At 33.6% G+C, this 22314-nt stretch overlaps 1 protein-coding gene across 1 annotated transcript; it reads right to left on the reverse strand.

Annotated features, from left to right (window-relative positions):
• Window positions 1–20631: 20631 nt before the first annotated feature.
• On the reverse strand, window positions 20632–21636 carry LOC146995090 (uncharacterized protein F54H12.2-like). The gene has a single exon (XM_085825146.1). The coding sequence runs from the start codon at window positions 21634–21636 to the stop codon at window positions 20632–20634; it is 1005 nt and encodes a 334-aa protein (XP_085681272.1).
• Window positions 21637–22314: the final 678 nt, after the last annotated feature.

Consider the following 22314-nt stretch of genomic DNA (forward strand, 5'->3'; position numbering starts at 1 on the left):
CGTTCATATTCATTAATTTTGTTGCATAACGTGTAATAGAACTCTGTTTGATTTTTATTTGGTTTATTGACAGCTATTGCATGCTTTTTTTTTTTTTTTTTTTTAAATAGCTGATGCTTTACAAAACCTTCCATACTATATTAAACATTAAACAGGGTATACTATGATAGATTTGAAAATTTTTATTGTTTCTTCAGAAACTCAACAATTGCCTCAATGACTACTGTATTTTTCATCCTGTCTTATTGTATAAATGCAGTCTGTTGATTTGAAATATAATAATTTAACAGTCAGTGTGTAAAGAAAATCCATTCTTTAGTTTTATAACGAGCAACGTTTTTTAAAATAATCTTATAATTAAAACAGGTTTTCTGAAGTGTATTTATTTCTTTAGTGATGTATAAGTCACTGCTACTTAGCTTGTATAATATTACATTACTGTCTATTTTGACTGGTACCAGTAGGCTAGCAGATAAGATAGCTGAACATTGGATGTTTGATCCAGGTACAAATACTGGTGAATGGGATAGCTGATTTTCCTTATGTATTATGTGAATACAAGTCAATTTCTCATAGAAATACCTTCTCAAAGGCATCCTTTACCTAAGGTACATAGCTCTTACTGTAGTTACCTTATTTTGTGTAACTTAGCATAGCCGTCAGAACCTTAATAATTTTAATACAAAATAACAAAAATTTTTTTTTTCTACCATATTACCATAACAAATTTCACAGGATGCACCAAACTGTGTCAACCATGTGTATGTGCATATAACAATTCTTCAGTTTTTAATAAGCAGCATCACCATTTTTGTATTTTTTTTTTTTTTTTTTTTTGTGTGTGTGTGTGTGTGTATTTATCCAAGTTACAATGATTTTTATAACTCATTTTTATTTTTATAACAAATCATTTATAAGCAAATCATACTTTTTTAAATGTGAAATTAATTTTAAAATATGCACTTGTGGAATTTGTCTGCAATGGATGAAATAGTGGTGTGAATAAAATTCTGAAAAATAAAGCTGTATCAAATTATAAAGTTACAGAAGAATGGAATTTGCTATGTTAGTTGAATTTAAATTACCCGGAATCTTTCTCCCTTCGCTGTTGCTATACCACCAAAAGAAAGCCAATTATGAACAGCGTCCTGCAAACAGAAACTTGCTTGTAACAAGGTTTATTGATTGATTGGTACAGACTTTAATGGCATATTTGTTACCAAATGAATCTAAAGCAAACCAGTATGAAGGGTAGTTTTACAGGTTAACTTGTTTTCAAATTAGCAACTCTGTAAAAGGGATCATCCAGCTGTACTGACACTACATGTTCGTTCTCATAGCTTGTTATTTGGTTGTAACAGGCAGTTAAGATAAAAACACTTGTAACACTGCTTAATTTTTATGTATGGTAGCCCAGTTACATGACTATAACATTTTTCCACTACTTTTTTTACACTGTAATCTTGGTTTAGAAAGTTATTTACCAAGATTTTGGGATGTTGTATAGGAATATCATATGGAACAACTACAGCCAAATGTATTGTTTCAGAAGAGAGTATATACTCTTACTGAATCTTTTCCTGCACTTATTGTTTGATTTGATATTTCCTGTATAGTGGAATGACCATCATGACAACATAGCGTCCTGTCGCTCTTTCTATATAATTCCATTCAGATATTCACACTTTTATTTTTATAAGTTAATGCAGAAGACAATACATATTTACATCTATTTCTGATACTTCCAATTTTAAGGAATAATCATGGAGTCTATACTGTTACATAGAAGATGCTAAAAAAATACTTAACAGGGAGTTTAACATTATTCATGCAACAAAGGAGCTGAAGTTTATTGCATTTTTAACAATATGTTAAAACTCATACAAGCATTTATTTCTTTTATTATAGATGTAAATCAATGACCAGTTCCTAAAGTATTGAAAGATAAAAGTCAAGGAAAAAATTCTCAGTTCATAGTGCCAAAGTATTTTGTTAATATTCATAAAATTCAATTAAAAAAGATTACTCATGTTATTATGTAGAATTGATGCTAAAATTCTGTATTAGAAACAAGTATTGATTAATTGTGTTAGGTAGAATTAATAAACAGTCGGGCGGAAATTTATTAAATGCATAAAACATAACAAAAGCCAGGGCTGTATTTATTCCTCCATTTAAAAAATTGTGGCTTTTCTATCCAACTGTCTTCAAATCTGTAAATTCAGAAAAAACTCTAAAATTGTAATTTTTTAGAGAGAAGCATTTCCATCCTCAAAAAAATAAATGTTAAAAAAGAATTGAAATACAAAATTTGTGCATTTTATGCAGAAAGTGAAAAGAAAATCATTATTTTATTATAATGTTAATCATAAAAACAGATCTGCTTAATATTTTTTGTAACAAAAACTTAAAGAAATATTTTTATTCTATTGCATGTCCAGTGATATTAAAAATAGTTTTAAATTTTGATTTTAACTTGAAGATGCCCCAGAGGAGTTGCACGATATCTAAAATTTCTCTGAAACTTAGTTTGAAAACCTTCAAACTACTTGAAAACTTCAAATTATGTGAAAAAAGAAATGTAGATGTAAACAGCAGTGATTAAAAAGTTTTAATGACCAAAATATTTTCATTCCATCAGATTATTTGTTTATTTTGAAGAAGACATTGTAGAGACATTAGGATTTTTTTGGAAGCTGAGAGACGTGGACTAGAACCATGGACCTCCCGAATATGTGCCGAGGCATGCTACGAAGGCAGGAGAAATACCTTATAAAACAATCCGATAATGAGATAACAAGTAGAAGATAAGAATTTTTTTCTTCTGGAAAATTAAAAAAAAAAATTCATATTGCATATATACAAGCCTATACCATAAATTATAAGTATATAAAATTCTTGTATTATCTAATGGGGGGAAGTAATAAATGTAAATATTAATATATAAGAAGTAATAAATGTAAATATTTCAATAAATGAATAGATAAAAAATGGCCTTAAACAACCTCATGTTTAAATTACTTGGAGAAATTAATGCCAACAAAAACATTATTATTGAAACAAATGTAGATAATAAACACAAATTGCCTAATGTATTTAATTTGAATATCTGAATCACAGAATTTTCAAATAGAAAGGTTTCACTGAATAATGACCGGGTAAAAGATAAGTTATTATGATGGAATTAGCCTTTGGGTATCGGAAATGGACATGTAGTTGAAGAACGAAAGCTTGCTTTAAATTACAGAGATTTCTAATACATTAATTTAATATATTTTTAAAAATATTTTAATAATATAATACTTTTCTAATACATTTATTTTATTATCCAAAATTATTTTCTAATTAACAGAAAGGTACGGCTTAAGTTTCAGTGATTAATTATCAGAAAGGCTTCTTCTGAATGGTTTAATAATAATAATACAAGGAAATAAGCTTATTTTACACATGCCTTATGGCATAAGAAAAGGAACTTTTGAAATATATTAAAAACTAAAAAGATTTACATATACCATAGAAATGATTTTTAACTGGTTATCGTTTCGGAACTTTTAAATTACTGGTTATCGTTTCGGAACTTTTAAATTACTGGTTATCGTTTCGGAAACAAAATTCAATACTTGCCCATGGTAAGACCAACTTGTGAAAGATTTTTTGCCAAACTGCAAATCATTGCGTAAGGAAGAAAATTTCCAAAAGCCATTTTGAAATTTTTAATAATATGACTAATAATCATAAGATACTACTTTATGATCCATAACATGGGATGTTTGAACTAACTAAGAAAAAACTTTAAATTGCATCAGTATTATAACGAGCTAATAAATTTTAAATCACAAAATACAGTGAACCATATGTAAGACAGCCAGACACAGCTGCTATAAAAATATTTCTACGGAAGTGGTTGTCTTAGGGAGGGGATAATTGATGCCAATGTTGTTAAATTACCACTTTTGTCGTTCTGGTACAGTTTTCTGTCTACACATTTTGAATCTGAAATAATGCATTCAGCACGGCATGCACACTGGGTGTAAGGAAAGAGAAGCAACAGAAAGAAACTGGAGAGTATGGTTAAATGATAAAAACCAAATCCTTAATACCACTATTGACAGAAAGAGACTAAAATGCAAATAAGAAGCAAATTTCCTTAAAAGCTAACAATGAAGAAGGATTAAAATTAGAATCAATGGTTAAAACCATGGGATTTTTATTGATATAAAACATCAAATGCCAAATGAAGTGGTGTCTCCCCCCTCCCAGTATAATTTTTCGATGTGGGGAAATGGAAAACATGATTTTTTTTAACTAGCAATCGTAGGCAATGCAGAATTTATTAATTTTTCTTTGAACATAATTTTGTGTTGTTCAGTACAAAATTTAGGTCACGCATCTCTGCTGTTTGGGGGAAACTTAAAAAAGAACTCTGTGAACATAATTAAAAAAAAAAAAAAAAAAAAAAAAAAAACGGGTCACTAAAATAAATAAAAATTCAGATTCTTTTCTTGTGTTCTAACATATGTAATTATTACTTCAGTAGATTCTAATATTTATTTTATAATCATGCATTATTACTACTTAGGCAACAATACAGACATATATAAATTTTCACTATTTTTTACTGTCATTACATGCACAATTGCTGTTTTTTATTAACAAGAGAATTGAACAAAGCATATCAATACTTTTGTATCAGCAATATGAGTAAGTTTCTGTTTATTAAGACTTTTAAAGTTCTCAAGATGAATTAATTCGAATAATGGAAATAATTGACTGTAGCATAGAGATTTATTCATATTGCGTCCACTCTCGTATACAGCAAGAAAAAAAAAATTAAATATGAAGAGTGGTCCTTATCAATTCCGCAAGATTTTCCATCCAGAAGAAAACATATACAATCTTACCACAATTCCACATAAAACGTAAACAAAGTATCGAAGCTTCGTAATCGATTACAAAGCGCAAAGTTATCAGCTATTCGTCATCGATGGGAAAAGGACAGTTTGGGCCATCCGAAAAAGCGGCGACCCCGGCCCGCCCCAGTGCTACCGATGTCAGCAATGTTTTTATAGGTCGCTTCTGTGTACTAGAGACTGGGTTTGCGTACGTTGTGAAGATAACCATGAACCCAAAACTGTCCTGTTGACAGGAATAAACCTGCAACGTGTTATCATTGCAAAAGGCCACATCCGGCAAATTTCTCTCAGTGCCCAGCAAGACCTCAACATAATAGATAAAAATTTACTCCCAGCCAACCTCCTATCAGAAACCCATGGGATCTGCATAAAGAAGATTTCCCTCCTCTCAGCACAAACCTAGAAAATAATCAAAATGCGCACATCGCTGAACCCTAAGAAGCAAATAATTCGCTCTCAGAAATTTCCAATCTTGGATCTTTAAAAACTATATGGACTACAATAACCGAAGGCCTAAAAGAAATGAAAAAACAAAAATTTGCTGTTGACAAAATCAGCATCATGGTTAACATCATTGATAAAGTCTGCAGTTACATTTAATATGCCTAAAAACGTCAATATGAGAAGCTTTAAAATTATTTCCTGGAATGCAAATGGCTTAAATAACAAAAAGGATGAATTGGGTGATCTTATTCTTGAATTAGAACCGGATGTTCTGTTAATACAAGAGTCTCACTTACAACCTGCAAACAAAGTACCATATGCAAATTATGCTACTTTCAAATCTCACAGAACTACAGGGCGAGGAGGTGGAATTGTTACTTTCGTTAAAAGGAGTATACAGCATCAACTTAAACAAAACCAATCTACTTCTTTTGAGAGTAATTCTATTGAAATTGAAATTGAATCTAACAAATTCATAATCTCCAATATTTATATTCCAACGAATCATAAACCAATTATGGCTGAAATTGAACATCTTTTGGACTCTAATTATCCCTCTCTTGTAGGTAGCGAAACATCAATATTGGAATCCTGGTGCAAGCAATAGAAGATGTACTGAAATTTTCAATTTGTTCCAGGATAAAAATTATGTTATACATGCTCCTGATGAACCAACACATTTTGGTTACCATAGCTCCTCTATCATTGACTCTTTTCTTTCAAATAACCTCAGTTACAATAGTCAAACTTCTGTTATTCCTGCTTTATCTTCTGATCATAATCCTATCTTGCTTGAAATTAATATCAACTGCTTCCCTTCTGCATTAGGGATCGCAACATTGGAATTACCAACTGGAATAAATATTCTCAAATTCTGACAAAAACTATACCAGGAAATCCTTGCATTAGCACTAAGGAAGCCTTAGACACGGAAATTCAAAATTTCATTAACAGTGTTGAACAAGCTTTAAGTTCTGCTACCAATAAATTCGTCAGTAATCATCCTTTTCTTCCTCTTCCGAATAACATCAGGCAAAATATTAAATATAAAAATCGCATCCGGAAATTATGGCAATCTTGTAGAGACCCAAGAATTAAAGATCCCTTAAACGCTCTTCAAAGGACCATTAAAAAGGATATAAAGGAATTTAAATCTCAACGATGGAGCAACTTCTTAAACACTTGCTACTGAAGACAATTCCCTCTATGGCATTGCTCGTAAATTCAAAAAGCCTTTCAAGCAGATTCTTCCACTTCATGGTTGCAATGAACTTGTTTATTCTGATGAAGATAAAGCCAATACTTTCGCTGACATTCTTGAAGATACCTTTACTCCCAATGCTTCCCCATATGATAATGATCATATCACCAAAGTCAATAGCACAGTATATTCTTTCCTTCATAGCCCTGAACCACCTAATTTCACCTTTCTTGCTTCTCCGAGAATTGTTGTGGATTTTATTAGCTCTTGAAAAACTAAAAAAGCTGCTGGATGTGATGGCATTTCTTCCAAAGCACGTTATCAAGCTCTCTTACTTCCCAAAAGTATGGAAACATGCAGTTGTTGTTGTCTTTCCTAAGTTCCTAAGTTTCCTAAGTTCTACTTTTCCTCCAAATTATCGGCCTATCAGTTTACTTAGTCAAATTTCTAAAATTGCTGAAAAAATTATTCTGTTTTATATTAATCGAATCATGCCTCCTAGCTCTTATACTCCTGATGAACAATTTGGATTCAGACGTCTGCACAGCACCAATCATCAGCTTCTCCGCGTTATCAATTACATTACTGATGGATTCAATTGCAAATTTCCTACCGGCGCAATTTTCTTAGATATTGCCAAAGCCTTTGACAGAGTGTGGCACCAAGGACTTATATTCAAACTAATTCAGATCAGTTTTCCGAACCACTTTATTTGACTTATTGTCTCTTACCTCAGAAATCGCACTTTTGCTGTCAAAGATGGAAACACCCTCTCAACTACTAGAAATATTACTGCAGGTGTCCCTCAAGACTCCGTTCTGTCTCCTTTTCTTTACAATATTTATACTCAAGACATTCCAAAAGAAGCTCATATTACTATCGCTTTATTTGCCGACGATACCGCTATCCTATCTCAAGCTTCAACCATCAATGCTATACAAATTTGTCTACAAAACTATTTGGATCTTCTTGAAAACTGGATGACTCTTTGGAGAATTGCCGTTAACACTGACAAAACCAAAGCCATTATTTTCAGAAAAGGACAAACAAACTTCCTTCCGCCTAATCCCATCTTCTTTGACGACGAAGTTCAGTGGACGAATCAAGTGAAATATCTCGGAGTCACACTTGACAAAAAACTCACTTTTCGGCAACATTTACACGAAACTGTCAGTAAATTCAATATCTCAATAGCTACTATGCGTCCTCTCCTCGGCAGACATAGCAATCTGACTATCAACAATAAGCTTATTTTATACAAGTCCATCCTTAGACCTACTTTACGCCAGTCCGGTATGGGGACACACCGCTAAAACCCACATAAAAAAGATCCAAGTTATTCAAAATAAAACCCTTCGTGAAATTATTAATGCACCCTGGTTCATCCCAAATTCATATATTCACAGAGATCTTCAAATTGATACTATACAAAATTATATAAAAAAAAACTTGCAACAAATTTTTTTCCTTTCTGTACTATTACATCCAAACAGCTGTATCAGCTCTTTGCGATGCTCACCTTTTCCAAGAGCAAAACACAAATATCCTTCGGATATTCTAACCTAACATTTTGTTAATTATTTGAAGTACCTTACTGATCCAACTTTTTTTCACACTGCTGGTCTTTTTTCATTCATTTCATCTTTCTTCGCCGACTGATGGCGGCTAAGTGAAATATCCCATTCTACCATCTTGATTCTTCATATTTTCCTTTTGTTGTTCCAGACATTCTTTTATCTGATGCGGAGTAAAAGCGCGCTGTCACTCTCTTTCCATTCAACACAAGCAAGATGAAATTTTAAGAATCAAACCATCAATAGAGTGTATGAATGTAGGGAATATTTAATTGCATGCATGGAATAAATGGAGCCTACATCTAAACAAGCTGTAGCAATAAGTAGAGCAGGTGCTATTCGCCATATGTTAGAAGACTCAGAATTTGTGTTTTGGCTTACAGTGTTTTTATGCCACACGTCGCGGTGTGTTATGCAACCAGCTTCAGAAAATCCAACTGATGCAGCACTCATTAAAAAGTAAGTAAACGTTTTCCAGCAGTCATTAGAGAAAAAAAAGGGAGAGAATGTTCACAGAGTCAGAGCAGATATCGAAATCATATAAAATTTCAAGGAAAAGGAAGAGAGGAAATATTCATGTAAAAAGAACTGTAGCAGCTAAAGATATATGTGATGTTATCACAAAACGAGTGAAAGAGAAATTTTGTTGTATTTTTCACTATTCTGCTCTTTCTCTCCTCGAAGGTCGAAAATTTCAGGAGTACGAGAAAAAGTTTTCAAGTTAAATATACTTGTCTAAACAACTGATGTTTATTCCATTACAGAAGGATCGTCTGAAAACTGAACTAGTAGCAATTTACAAAAGATCAGATTTCAGAAATATGACTGGTGCCATTAGTCTTCTACAATTTATTATAGAAAACCAATCATTGACTATGTTTTAGAGACCTACAAACTGTTGCTATTTCAGTGACCAACTGCCGAAGCTAAGAGATGCTTTTCAACTCTAAAACGAGTTAAGATACTTTTAAGGAGATTCTGATCGAGGTCTCGCAAAACGCTCTAGCTATGTTTTCAACTAAAAAAAAAAAAAAAAAAAAAAAAAAAAAAAAAAAAAAAAAAAAAGCATAATAAATTACATTCCTAATTTCAAAGAAAATGTTATTGATTTGATTGCTTCAAAAATATACAGACGAGTGGATTTGATTTACCATAATTGTACTTGACTATTTTGTAATCAACATGTCAAAAAGTTTGTCTTAATTAACCAGTTATTTTTAATTTAAGTTTTTACTATAACTTCTCCTTTCGGTATTCCTCACCCTAATACAAATGAGCAGCCAGTATTTGAACTGAAATTTTGGGATTTTAAGACAGAGTGTGTTTTTGGCTTCTCCTGTACGCTATATGTTAAGTTTCCTGCCAACTCTGATAGTTGTAATTATTCGACTTGTGTTCTGTCGCTGATGACAATGTAGAGTAGTAAGCGGGTTTCTAGGAGTATTTAATTGTGTAGCCTTTGCTGCTCAGCGTTTGATTTAAATTTTACTGTTATGCTTATTTGCATCACCACAAGTTGTGACTTTTATTATAGCACAAAAAGTGGGGTTGTTCTAAATTCTGTTTAAATAAAAACGTTATATTAACCTTTTCACGACTTTATCATTGTTTCAGACATAGTGATAATTCACTTCACGTCTGTTGGGCTTTTTGGACTATTTAGTACAAACTTTCAAAGATATATTATAAACAATATGTGGTTTTATTACATTCTATTATAAAAAATAAAATGTTACAACTTTGACTATGCGGAATTGTTTTCTTTTAGTATAGTTGTATGGTTTCATTTAACATGTGAAAACACAAATGTAATTTAATTTGTAAGTTACATCACATATGCATATTTAATTTTCGAAATTAGTTTTGTGAACCTTCATTTAAATTACTTAAAAGCTGCTACTGATATGTATTAATATGAATCAAAATTATTGGAAATTTAAACTTCCTCTGTGTGCTTCCTCTACGTTGATAATGCCTTTACGGTGTTTGATGGTCAAAAAGATGATTCTTTAATAAAGTTCTTTCAGTAATGAATTCTATTGATTTTGTTATTCAAAGTTCACGTTTGAACTTCAGACGTCTAATTCCTTTCCGTTCTTCGACGTCATAATGACATGCAATATATCCTATTTCAGTGCAACTGTTTACTTTGAACCCTCATCTCTTTGCCTTCATCACATTTCAAGTCAAGTCATTCGACTAAGCAGAAGTTCGCGTCATTTTATTTCTTCATTTTCTGAGCATTTCAAGTTGGCTTTTAATTAAGAACTAAATTTCTTAAAAGCAGTATCTGTTGTTAGAGGCTTTTCAGCTTACATTATTGACCAAGGTGTTAAAAAATTCTCATCAAGTTTATTTTTATGAATAGATGACGCCAGTAGCTTGACTACTTTTCTCTCATTGTTATGGCCTGGAAACACTTCTTTTTCGTCATTTACACTTCTGCAGGTGGAGAAGTAGTATATTTATCCTTCGAAACTAGTCCTGGAAATTTATGAATATTACGTTGATTCTTATTGTTTTAACTCCTCCAATAATTGCTATTCGGTGTGTTATTTTAATTCAAATATAGCAGCATATTATCCGATTTCATTCGTCATCAGCTTGCATAAAACATAAAGGTGATTGTAAGTTTAATTCAAATAGCATGGTAATAGGAACAGAAGACTAGAAAAAAGGGAACAATTAAGCTTTATAAGAAAAAACAATATTTGTAAGTTCATCCATTAATATTAAACAAAAAAAATTAATTTGCCATCTGAAAAGTTTGACGAAAGATATACTGCTTCTGTGTTTTATCGCCCTCGAAATCAGTAAAAGTTCTACAAAATTCTATGCCAAACTAAGACTGTATTTTTCCTTAATATTAAATTTTGCATTGACGTGCTTCTCTTCCAATTTATCATCCATCATCAAAATTATCCATGAGTGGGTAAATTTGTATAGTGTAATATTGTAAGGATCTTAAGTTTTACTAACGTTTATTTTATTTTAAATCTTTACTATCACTTCTTATTTTCTACTTCCGGCCAGAATTATAAGCGTTAACGTATTTATGCAAAGTTTGTCTGGCGAACGCCAAGTATTTAAGTTGTGGCTTTTTGCCAAGCGAGAGAGAGGAAGCAGTTAGTCGAAGCAGGCCCCTTACCTTAGAAGTTTTACTCAGTTGCTGGTTGCCTTCCAGGCCAGAGGCTTAATCCTCTTGATAACTTTAAACGTATTGTAGTGTTCACAGTTCTATGTACTACATACGGCTTCCTGTTAATATAAGGCCAATCTTCCACGTTTATTATTTTAAAGTTAAATTAGAGTTTAGTTTTATTTTTATATTTTTACGTTTAGACCACAAGTAGTGGGTCTTTGTATTCCGAAGTACGGAAGTTATTGTAAATAGAGAAAAATAAAGGGTTTTGTATACCCTTCTTGTGTATCCTGTCTACTTCCCACAGTTATTGAACATAGCTTTAGTAAGCTCTCTGTTCCGAGTCAGGTCCTTGCATGTTCCCGAAGAAAGTAAGACGGAACATTGAACCTGATAGTGGCGCCCAACGAAGAAGAATAAAAATGGCCGAGTTTCAAGAAGAACCTGTGCTGCCTGCAGAAGCGGCTCAGAATTCAGAAATGCCAGCTGCCGCCCTGGAAGGATTTGGTTACATCGTCCAGACCATGCGCGCTTCGATGAAACCAGAAGCAACATTTAATGGAAACTCACCGGTAACCAGTTTTTTGGAAAAATTGGATGACCACTTCATGCTCTACCCCGTGCACGAGTTTCAAAAAGTTACCTTAGCTACCAGCGCTTTGAGGGGCAAGCGCTTAACTGGTTCAAATGTATAGGCAGAAGTCTCTTGGGTCAAGCAGGAAGTCCCACCTATACTTCCGAGAATTTCAAGACTGCCCTACTAAAAGCCTTCCCTGTTGTAAGGGATCGTGCGAAATTAGAAACGGAACTTTTTAGTATATATCAGCAAAGAATCGAAAATCTCTCAAGCTTTATTTTAAGAAAAATTCACGTCTTCAAACTCTTGTATGGAAACCGTCCGGATCCTGAGATAATTCAAGTGATTTTGCCGAGGTTACTGCCCCAGGTGCAAGACTTTATTGAATTAAGAAATCCGACTACACTGGAAAAGTTATTTGAGCTAGCAATCCAGTTTGAAAGTAGAAGAACGGCGGACATTGAAAGAAGACGCCAATATCAACAGCGAAACCAATTTGGTGCGCCAAGACTACAGCAAAATCAAGCACACGGCTACGGAAGCAAAGCGAATCAGTGGGCAAGGAAACCCGAGCATTCAAAAACAGCCGGCGAACGTCGACAGTTCAATAGCAATCCAGGAAAAAAGTCTCAAGGCCAGTGGAAAAAGAAGGAAAGCACGGAAATGAAAAATAATTTAAACTAAAACGGATTTGTGCTGAGGGAGGGTGCGGAAATCTGAAGGCCACGAAAACCCCTCTTCCTTCAAGTTAAATACAGTAATGGTGAAAAATTTGACTCTTCCGAAGATTGAAGTGTTGGTGAATAATAACCCAGCCACCGCACTCCTGGATACAGGCGCGCAGTGTTCCTGTGTGGCAGAAGATTTTTTTAGGAAGTATTTTCGTAAATACCGCATATATAATTCGGATAATACGACAGTGTTAGCGGCGCAAGGAGAAAAATGTAAGTGTATAGGTAAATTACCGCTGTATGTCCGTATCAAGGACGAACAAGTAAAAGTGATGTTTTTCATAGTAAAGAATCTGCAAGCACATATTATTTTAGGAATAGATTTTCTTTCAGAGGCACAAGCAACGCTGGATTTTAATGAAGCGTCCCTTAAGCTGACAATGAAACCAGTTCGTGGAGAAAAGGCTGAACCGCCGATGTTAAATCTTGACCACCTGCCTAATGAAGAACAGCGAAGAATCCGACAAGTGGTAAGTGAATTTGCTTCGTTATTTAGTGATATTCCAGGATTTACTTAGGTTACTAACCATAGTATTGACACCGGAGATTCAATGCCAGTTCGCCACAAAGCATACCGGTATGATAAGAATAAGGAAAAAATTATAGAATGGCATATCACCGATATGCTACGTAAAAAGATCATAACGCCCATCTCAAGTAGTTATGCTTGCCCGGTGGTTTTATGTAAGAAAAATAATGACTATCCTTTGACACATCCAAAAACGTGGAGATTCGCAATTGACTAGGGTAAGTAGTTAGGATTTGAGTATCCCTGCACCCCGGAAATGCCGTCGCCCATGACCTTCACAAGTACTTGGATGTAGTAGTAGGCGGTAATGTAGGCGAGACTGTTTGTCATATACTATGTTTTTCTAAAATAGTGCGTTAAATGAAGAATGAGAGGCTTGTAAAAAAAAAAAAAAAAAAAAAAAAAAAGGAAATGATTTAATTAAAATTCACGAGTCGAATGTAATATGCGCATTTGAAAGGGTTGATTTCAGTTGAGTGGGCTGGGATAATATTCTGCATTGCTAAATTAGGAACGAGATGGTCGCTTTTCCTTGAGAAAGGTTAGATCAAGGTTAAGATTTTGAGGGGGAGGGGAAAGTAGTATTTGATGAAATACGTGTTTTGAAAGCGTAAACATCCTGTAAGCGCACAAGGTGAGACTTGTGAAACTCTCACTTGATCATTACATTTCGAAGCGGTGAGGTTGGTGCTATTATCCTCCATAAGGATTACAATGGAAGCTCGTAATGGTGAGTGAAACGTAAGGTTTTTTTTTTGTGTGTTATTGTTCTTTTATTGTTAAATACTTTCTGCGATAAATGTTAAGCATAATTAAAATTAGTTTATTTTAGAACGCAAACGTAGATGTGTTGACACGTTGGGGGATGTGCAGCCGTCGGAAGATCTTATTTTAAACCTCGCTCCAGAGGAAGGCGAAACCTCCCGCAAAAAACTCAAAAAAATTAAAATATACATTGGAAAAAATGTTTCAATAGAAACTTGTGACTTCAAAAATGTCAATTATGTTTCATTTGTAAGGGTGTATCCCGAAACCGCCGCAAGCCCCAAAAGATTTAATATAAATATGAATTGTATTGATCGTATAATCGAAGCTTTGGGGGTGATTAAGAGTCACTGTATGTAAAATAAAAAAAAAATAAAAGATATCAAAATGCTGATTTTGCTGGAAAGCGGTAGTGGAAGTTAGTAAATTAATGTGAATTTTATATAATATTGTAAACAAAAAAGTTCCATTATTTATTTATTATTTTTTTCAAATGATGAATTTTATTCAGTTAGCGCAAGCCCATCGAGGCTATTTGCGCACTTTAAGAACAACATTCGATGCTTCTCAGAAAGATCCGTATGAGATATTCAGAACGGCACGCCCTGCCATATACAACATTTTAAATACTAGATCGAGTTTAAGACTCAGGATTTTAATATGTTTGAAAATATGTTTTGAGAAACTGGGGAAAGATGAAAAAGAAATTAATCAGTGTTTTTATTTTTGTTCTCATTGCGAAAGGATTTTATCCTCTAACCAAATCTACGAAAGCATTGACAGATGCTTTAAAAAGATTTTAAATTTGATAGATAATTTTGTGCGTAATGGAAGCGGGTGGAAAATAAAAAAGTTAGAGTACCTTGACTTACACGTTGGAAACTATCGGGAAAATCGCGGTGGTTGTAAAAACATCGCTTTACCGACGGGATTAAAAAATAGAAAAGCGTTGTTAAATATCAAATGTGGTGACGACAATTGTTTTTTATATTCTGTTGCCGCAAGTGTTTTTCCGAAATTCACTAGAAATCCTCAGAAGGCTTACTTGTATAAAAAGGATATATCACGTTTTAAATTAGGATCCCTCAAATTTCCTTAGCGTTAGGCGATGTAAAAATGTTTGAAAACCTGAACGATGTATCCATAAACGTGTATGGATATGAGGAAAATGAAATATTACCTTTGCAATTAAGTGAAAAGCGAAATGCGACAAAAACAGTAGATTTGCTATATTTTCAAAAACATTTCTTTTGTATTCGAAATTTTAATCGTCTATTACACGCAAACGAAAAACGAGTAAATTTTTTTTGTAAAACTTGTTTAAGTGGGTTTCAGAGAAGGGAAACGTTAGAGTATCACAAAACTCTTTGCAATGAAAACAAACCGCAGAAAGTTAGCATTCCTAAAAACACACTTCTTAAATTTACAAATTTAATGAAAATGCATTATCATCCTTTTTGTGTCTTTACCGATTTTGAATGCCTCACGCGCAAGATTCAAACTGCGTTTCCTTCTCCGCAACAGAGTCATACTACCCCAATTGAACAGCATATTCCTATTAGTTATACCCTAATAGTTACTGACGTGGAAGACAAGATTATTTTTCATGAATATTTTTGCGGAGAGAATGTAATGGAACATTTTTTCACAACGTTGAGCGAAATCAAATCTAAAATTTTGCAAAAGATGAAAGAGTGTTTACCGATGCAGGAGACGTCGGAAAAAAGTTACGATTCAAATATATGTCATATATGTTTGAATCCTTTGTTAGAAGGCGATGTTCGGGTCAGAGATCACTGCCACTGGAGTGATGGGCATGTGAGAGGTCTTGCACATCGCTCCTGTAATTTGAATTTTAAAGTGTCATACTACATTCCGGCGGTAATTCATAATTTCAGGAATTATGATAGTCACCTGTTACTAATACACATGCCGAAAATGTATGCAAATAAAGTTAACATTATTCCGGTGAATTTGGAAAAATTCACCATGTTTACACTAGATGAAATGAAATTTATTGATTCGTTTCAATTTTTAGATGCGTCTTTGGACACTTTGGTGTCGAATTTGAAAACGTCACAACACGAATTTAAATTGTTTAATGCATTTTTTGAGAAAAATCCCCAACGAGAATTGTTATTGCCAAAGGCGTATTTCCTTACTCATATTTTGCGTCAACATCGGTTTTGGATGAAACTTCGCTTCCACCGCAGAGCGCGTTTAATAATGTATTACAAGGAGAAGCAGTTTCCGACGAAGATTATGCACATGCCACACATGTGTTTCATTCGTTTGGATGTAACACTTTTGCCGATTACTTAGAGTTATATCAAAATACAGATGTTATTTTGCTAGCCGAAGTATTTTTATCCTTCAGACGCACCGCTCTAAAATATTACCAGTTGGATCCTGTACATTTTATAACGGCTGCCGAATTAACGTGGAATGCCGGACTAAAAGCGTCTAAAATTGAATTAGAGCTTCTAGGAGATGTGAATCAATACATTTGGTTTGAAAACCAAATGCGAGGAGGTATTTGTTTTCTGGGTAGACGTTATGCTCTTGCAAATAATCCTTATATCCCCGAGAGTTATAAACCCGATTTACCACACAGCTATATCTTAGCCTTAGACACAAATAATCTATACGGGTGTGTAATGAGCCAGCACCTGCCATTGGGAGGTTTCTACTGGTTAAAGGAAAATGAGGTGGAGGCGTTTGATATTTTGTCTTGTGTTGAAGACGGTGATGTGGGGTATATTATCGAATCCGATCTGTTATATCCCTCCCATCTGCATGACCAACACAATGATTTACCGCTAGCACCGGAACATTTTGAACTCACTTTTGACATGCTATCGTCTTACGCCAAAACCCTGAGCAAAAAATTTCAGTTAGAGACGATACTTCCATGCAAAAAATTATTACCCAATTTTTTTGGAAAAAAAAAAAAAAAACTACATCGCTCATTATTTAAATCTAAAGTTTTACGTAGAACAGGGTTTAATAATTAAGAAAATTCATAGAATTTTAGCTTTCAAACAACGAGCGTGGCTTAAAGAATACATTGCTTTCAATAATATGAAAAGACAAAATGCGTCTAGCGAATTTGAAAAATCTTTCTTTAAAAAGATGAATAACGTTTTCTATGGAAAAACCTGTCAAAATGTTAGGAAACGTATTCGCGTACAGGGCGTTTTTAGTGAGGAACAATGCCAAAAAAAGTTAAACAGTCCTCTGCTGGAATATTTTGAAATAGTAAATGAAAATTTTTCAGTTTTCAAAATGAAAAATCCAAATTTGTGTCTAGATAAACCGATTTATATAGGTTTCAGCGTTTTAGAATTAGCGAAGTTGCACATGTATAAATTATTCTATTCCCATTTTAAACACTTTTACAAAGAAAAATGCGAGTTGTTATACACAGATACAGATTCTTTGTATCTCTAATATATAACAACTGAAGATGTATATAGTGATTTAAAAACAAATTTTTTAAATATTTTGGATTGCAGTAATTTCGAACCCAATCATATAATGTTTAATGAAGAAAACCGTGGAAAACTGGGATTTCTAAAAAGTGAGACACTCACCCCCATATCGGAATTTGTGGGTTTGAAATGCAAAATGTACGCATTTCGTTTCGGTGATACTGTTAAAAAGACCGCGAAAGGAATCAAAAGGAGCGCGCTCAAAAACATTGGATTTGAAACGTATAAAAACGTTTTCGAAAATGCTTCCCTAATTAGGAATTCTCAATATTCAATCATTTCAAAAAAGCACGAACTGCAAACGATTTTTCAAAATAAAGCTAGCCTCTCGGGATATTATGACAAAAAATATTTGTTAGATGATGGAATTCAATCATTGTCTTATGGTCACTATAACACGCGTGAAGAAGACATGAATTAAAAAAAAAAAGTAATGGAACTTTTTTGTAACATTTTATTGTAGAATGTGACATTGTATTTTTGCAACTTATATTTTTTTATGCTAATGATCGACAAAAACCAAAAATGTGTTTCCCTCCCATAGAATACCCAGAAGATATGGCTTTATTTCAACCAATTTCTTTGCAAGATATGTGTATTCAAACTATTTTATCTTCGATATTATATATAGCTGAACTGTATAATGCAGAACTGAATATTCCTCGTACGATTTTAAGAGATATAATAGAGAAAGGTCGATTCTGGATTGATTTTGAAAGTAGTTTCTCCTTAGAGAACAGAGATGTATTTTGGGATGAAAGTTTAACTCTCTATGAAAGAATTCGATTTAATAAGTGGTTTTCTAAACAATTTATTGCCTGGTTTTTCTTAGATGATGATGTTATATTTCTTTTACACCTAAAGACTGCACATATCACATTTGTAAAACATGTAATTGTTCAAAATAATGAGTCTAATATTTATTTGAAAAGCTGCAACAAATGTTTAGAATTGTGGTTACGATGTCAACCAGACACTACCAGAACGAAATGTAAAATTTTCAGAAAATTCAATCATTTCTTATGTTATAATGAAAGGGATACCCTTTCTTATATGCGAAATGAAGATAACTGGTGTGAGATATGTAAGCAAAGTCCTCTGTATTTCATTTGCGACGAGAATTCATGTTGCATTTCTTTTGGAAATTTGATACACGAATGTCCCCGAATTAACCATGATCACTGTTATAATAATTGCTATGGAGGTTATGTAGAAAACTTTTCTTTTAACTGTCGAATATGAACAAAAATACTGATACATTATGGCAATATTCTGATTAATCATTTTTATTTTATAAACACTCCCTCCATGTATGTTTCGACGAAAAAGAGGGGGGAGGGAAAGAAATTTTTGTTGATATTTAATGATTCCATTTATGTTTGTAATAATGTGAAATGTACTTTTTGTTTCATTTGATTACTTATTGTATTATCAATATAACATCTCACATGGTGTAATGAAAATAATGGGTTAGTTCCCATATTGGATTTACATCGAAAAATCGTTTTGATTTTTTTTTAAATGTTCATTTTAATTTTTGGTACCTTTATATATTTTACAACAATAATATGTTTTTTTTTGTTTCATTTGATATTTTCATTGTATCATGCATACAAGAATGATTATTTTGTATTAAGCTTCTGTAATCCTTTGGGAAAAAAAATAAAAAAAAATTGGACCTTATCCAAGAGGTCCGGTTTTAGTATCTTCTTGGAGGAATTTACATTTTATTAATTTCTTCAAGGCAGATGCTTTTATCGGAAAACAAAACAGTGGAATAGAAAAATACAGCTCATAAATAAGTGAAAAATGTATTATTTATCTAAATATGATATTTTTTTTCAGAGACCAAAAAAAAAAATTGCATTTGAAAGAAAAAAATCCTTTTTATTGATCAAATTGTTTGTGTTACACACAAGTACGATGTAATTCTCGCACAATAGCATCATCATTCAGAATAACAAAGTAAGCAATTTTAATTACATAGCTTTCATCTCTTATACATTCACTTTCATATTCAGTTTTTTTCGAAGAAACACAATCCAACATGCTATTATATAATTTACTGCATGCCGAAAAAAGAGCTATTTGTTCATTTTGAATGTATAAGTAGCAATATCCATATTGTTGTTGTGGTTGATGGTCAGCTTTATGAATATGCTTGACCACGTCGGCATTCTTCAAAATTTTCAGGTAATGACGATTTCCTTTCCCGCTAGTGTTTTCATCGTAAAGAGCATTACGAATGCAGTCGCTTAGGTTTTTAAAGAAAAAATGATTAATTTTTTCAACGTGTACTTCTTCAACAGGACTGTTTTCGGAGTTTCCAGTGTGCAAATAGCCGTAACGTTCCATCGTCGACTTCTGAAGCGTTAGTGATGTTTTGCAGGAATAACACGCATATTTATCAAAGACACACAATTTTGTTTCTTGGCATGAAAAGCATGACAACAGCGGCGACGTTTGAATTTTTTTTTTAAAAAAATTCCCTAATAAAAATTTCATTTTTTTTCTTATCTTTCGTGTTGAGATCCTTCAAAGAGTACCCTCTTACCATACAAAATAAAAAATAAAGAGCAAATTTTCCGCAGGATGTACTGGTATCATCTTGAAAGCATACTTTATTATAAAATGTTTTGCTAGCGTTGGTCATTAAAAAGTTTAAAATAATTTTGTTAGATGGAGCAAGACCATAACTGTCGAAGTAATATGCCGTGCTGTTTTTCTTAAAATATATCGAAATCCAGTGGCTCCCAGGTAAAGTATGCGGATCCGAATTCACTATAAATGAGGAGTAATGTCTCTTTCGTGAGGGTATGAAATCGGAAGGATATACACCTTCAAATGTTTTTTTGATTCGACTGTCGCCACAGGCATATTGACACAGAGTTAAAGTATCCATTACCGCCTTTGTTCGAAATGAATATTTCTGTATATGCTTTTAAACACTTCTTCGTACACTTGATGTTTCTTTGATGGGAAAATTTCAATAATTTTTTCGGCAAAAGCGAGAAAGAATGCAATGCGCAGGTTCACTATTTTATTGGAAAACATCATATCGCCTATACATCGAATTACCTCCTCGCCGCCACCCGCCTCCTTAGCTAGTTCGCTAATTTCATTTCCGTATATTTGCAAAACTTCGTCCATGATTTTTAATAATCTGTCGTGACTCCGCGTGACTTGTCTATTTCAATTATGTTCCTGTATTCAGCATAGACTATCAGGGTAACTGTTTCTGGCAAGGCCGCTGCAAATTTAATATCAATGGCTATGTTTTCCGCTCTTATTTATGCTTACATGGCTTTCATTAGATGCCATATCTGGAGTCAAATCAACGGCATATAATGTATACCCATCCTTGTATTCATCAAAGGAGATATTGATGTTGGGGCTTGAATGATATCGATTTAAATCTGTAAAGATGCTTAAATAACTTCGCCCATAAAATGTTTTTTCGAAATTGGGCTGATAGGGTTTGGAAGGTATCATCTGTCCCCCATTTAATATGCATAGGTAGTTTAGGTTATAGTGATGAAATTTAAAAGGATTTCTGTTGATGCTTCCATTATAGGCGGCATTAGATACAAAACCTAGAATGAGACGTGTGGGTAGCTGACCAATAAAAGCGTTTGCTATAGTTGTCGATTGCAAACCGCTCGATATTGCAAAACTTTTTATGTCAATCCTACGAATGGGCATCTTAATAACTCCTTTTTCTAAAGCCTTTTCGTGTGCTATTAGGATGGAGGGAGCCACGCTGACTTTTCTCACGTATAGTTTTGCTAGCTGAATTCTAATTTTATAATTGTCGTTTGCCGACATCAAAGTAAAAACATCTTTATGCCTTTCCAGTTTAATGCGTACATTAACCCCGTTGACTAACAATTTCGGTTGAGTGGCCAAGTCGAAGTGCAATGGTCCCACGAGGTCAAGGCTTTGGCTAAGCTTGCAACGATTTGCACGCGTTGTATAACCTTCGTTTTCGTCTCCCACACCATCATGCTTAGATGCAGTATCTTTTGAAAATAAGCCAGCACTCAGTAGATTATCTTGACCTGATTTGGAATAGAACAACAAACTTTCCAAAAGGGCTCTATAAGAATAATTCACTTGTGACGAAACCTGTTTATCATTTAAAAATATTGAACAGTCGGAAGATACGGGGTGGATTTGCACGAAGGAAGAGGAATCGATGCCCAGTTGTACGGCGACACCATTAAAGAGATCCAATTCGCTCTTAAGGCATATGGCCCCCTGAGTTTTCATTACTGTTAATCTTCATGTAAAAATATCTGCTTTTGTCTTACAACGCTTGCTCTTTGATTGACGATTTTTCCTCTTGCGCTTTCTTTTTATACCTTCTCCCCTCTGTAATTTTTCAAAAATATCACTTTTTATTTTATTAGAGGTCTCACGTAACCTGCTCCGAGCAGAGTCCTTAAATGACGATCCCGCTGCAACATCTGACAAGACGTTCTTTCCTGTTTGCATCAACTGTTTGCCCAAATAACGTCCGGCTCTAAGTGCCAACGGCGTAATGTATCGGCGCAAATCTCCAAAAAACCCATAACCTCGTTGGTGAGGTATACCTTGAAAGTAAACATCACCGCCGCCACCAACTTGAGCACAATAATAGGATTCGCACTCTTTCTGATTTAAGTGCATTTCTCTAAGGATGTTTTAAGAAAGTGAGAGGAAAGCTTGAACAATCTTCAATTTATATAGTTTTCTTACGGCGAAAAGACAGGACTACAAATGTTTTTCCTCCCGTAAAGGTAATTTTTTTTCCGCTACTCGTTCTCAGTTCTATTTCTATCGTTTCCACATAGTGCTTTCGCAAAGGAAAATATATAGTTTTTTCATAATGCTTCACAATTTGATCATTTTTTTCATTCACGCAGGGAATAACCCTTAGCAGCGGAACATGCACATCTCCAACGTGAT

Source organism: Stegodyphus dumicola, chromosome 10 (assembly GCF_044657685.1).
Source record: "Stegodyphus dumicola isolate Sdum_Otavi_A_Nest chromosome 10, ASM4465768v1".
Lineage (NCBI taxonomy): Eukaryota > Metazoa > Arthropoda > Arachnida > Araneae > Eresidae > Stegodyphus > Stegodyphus dumicola.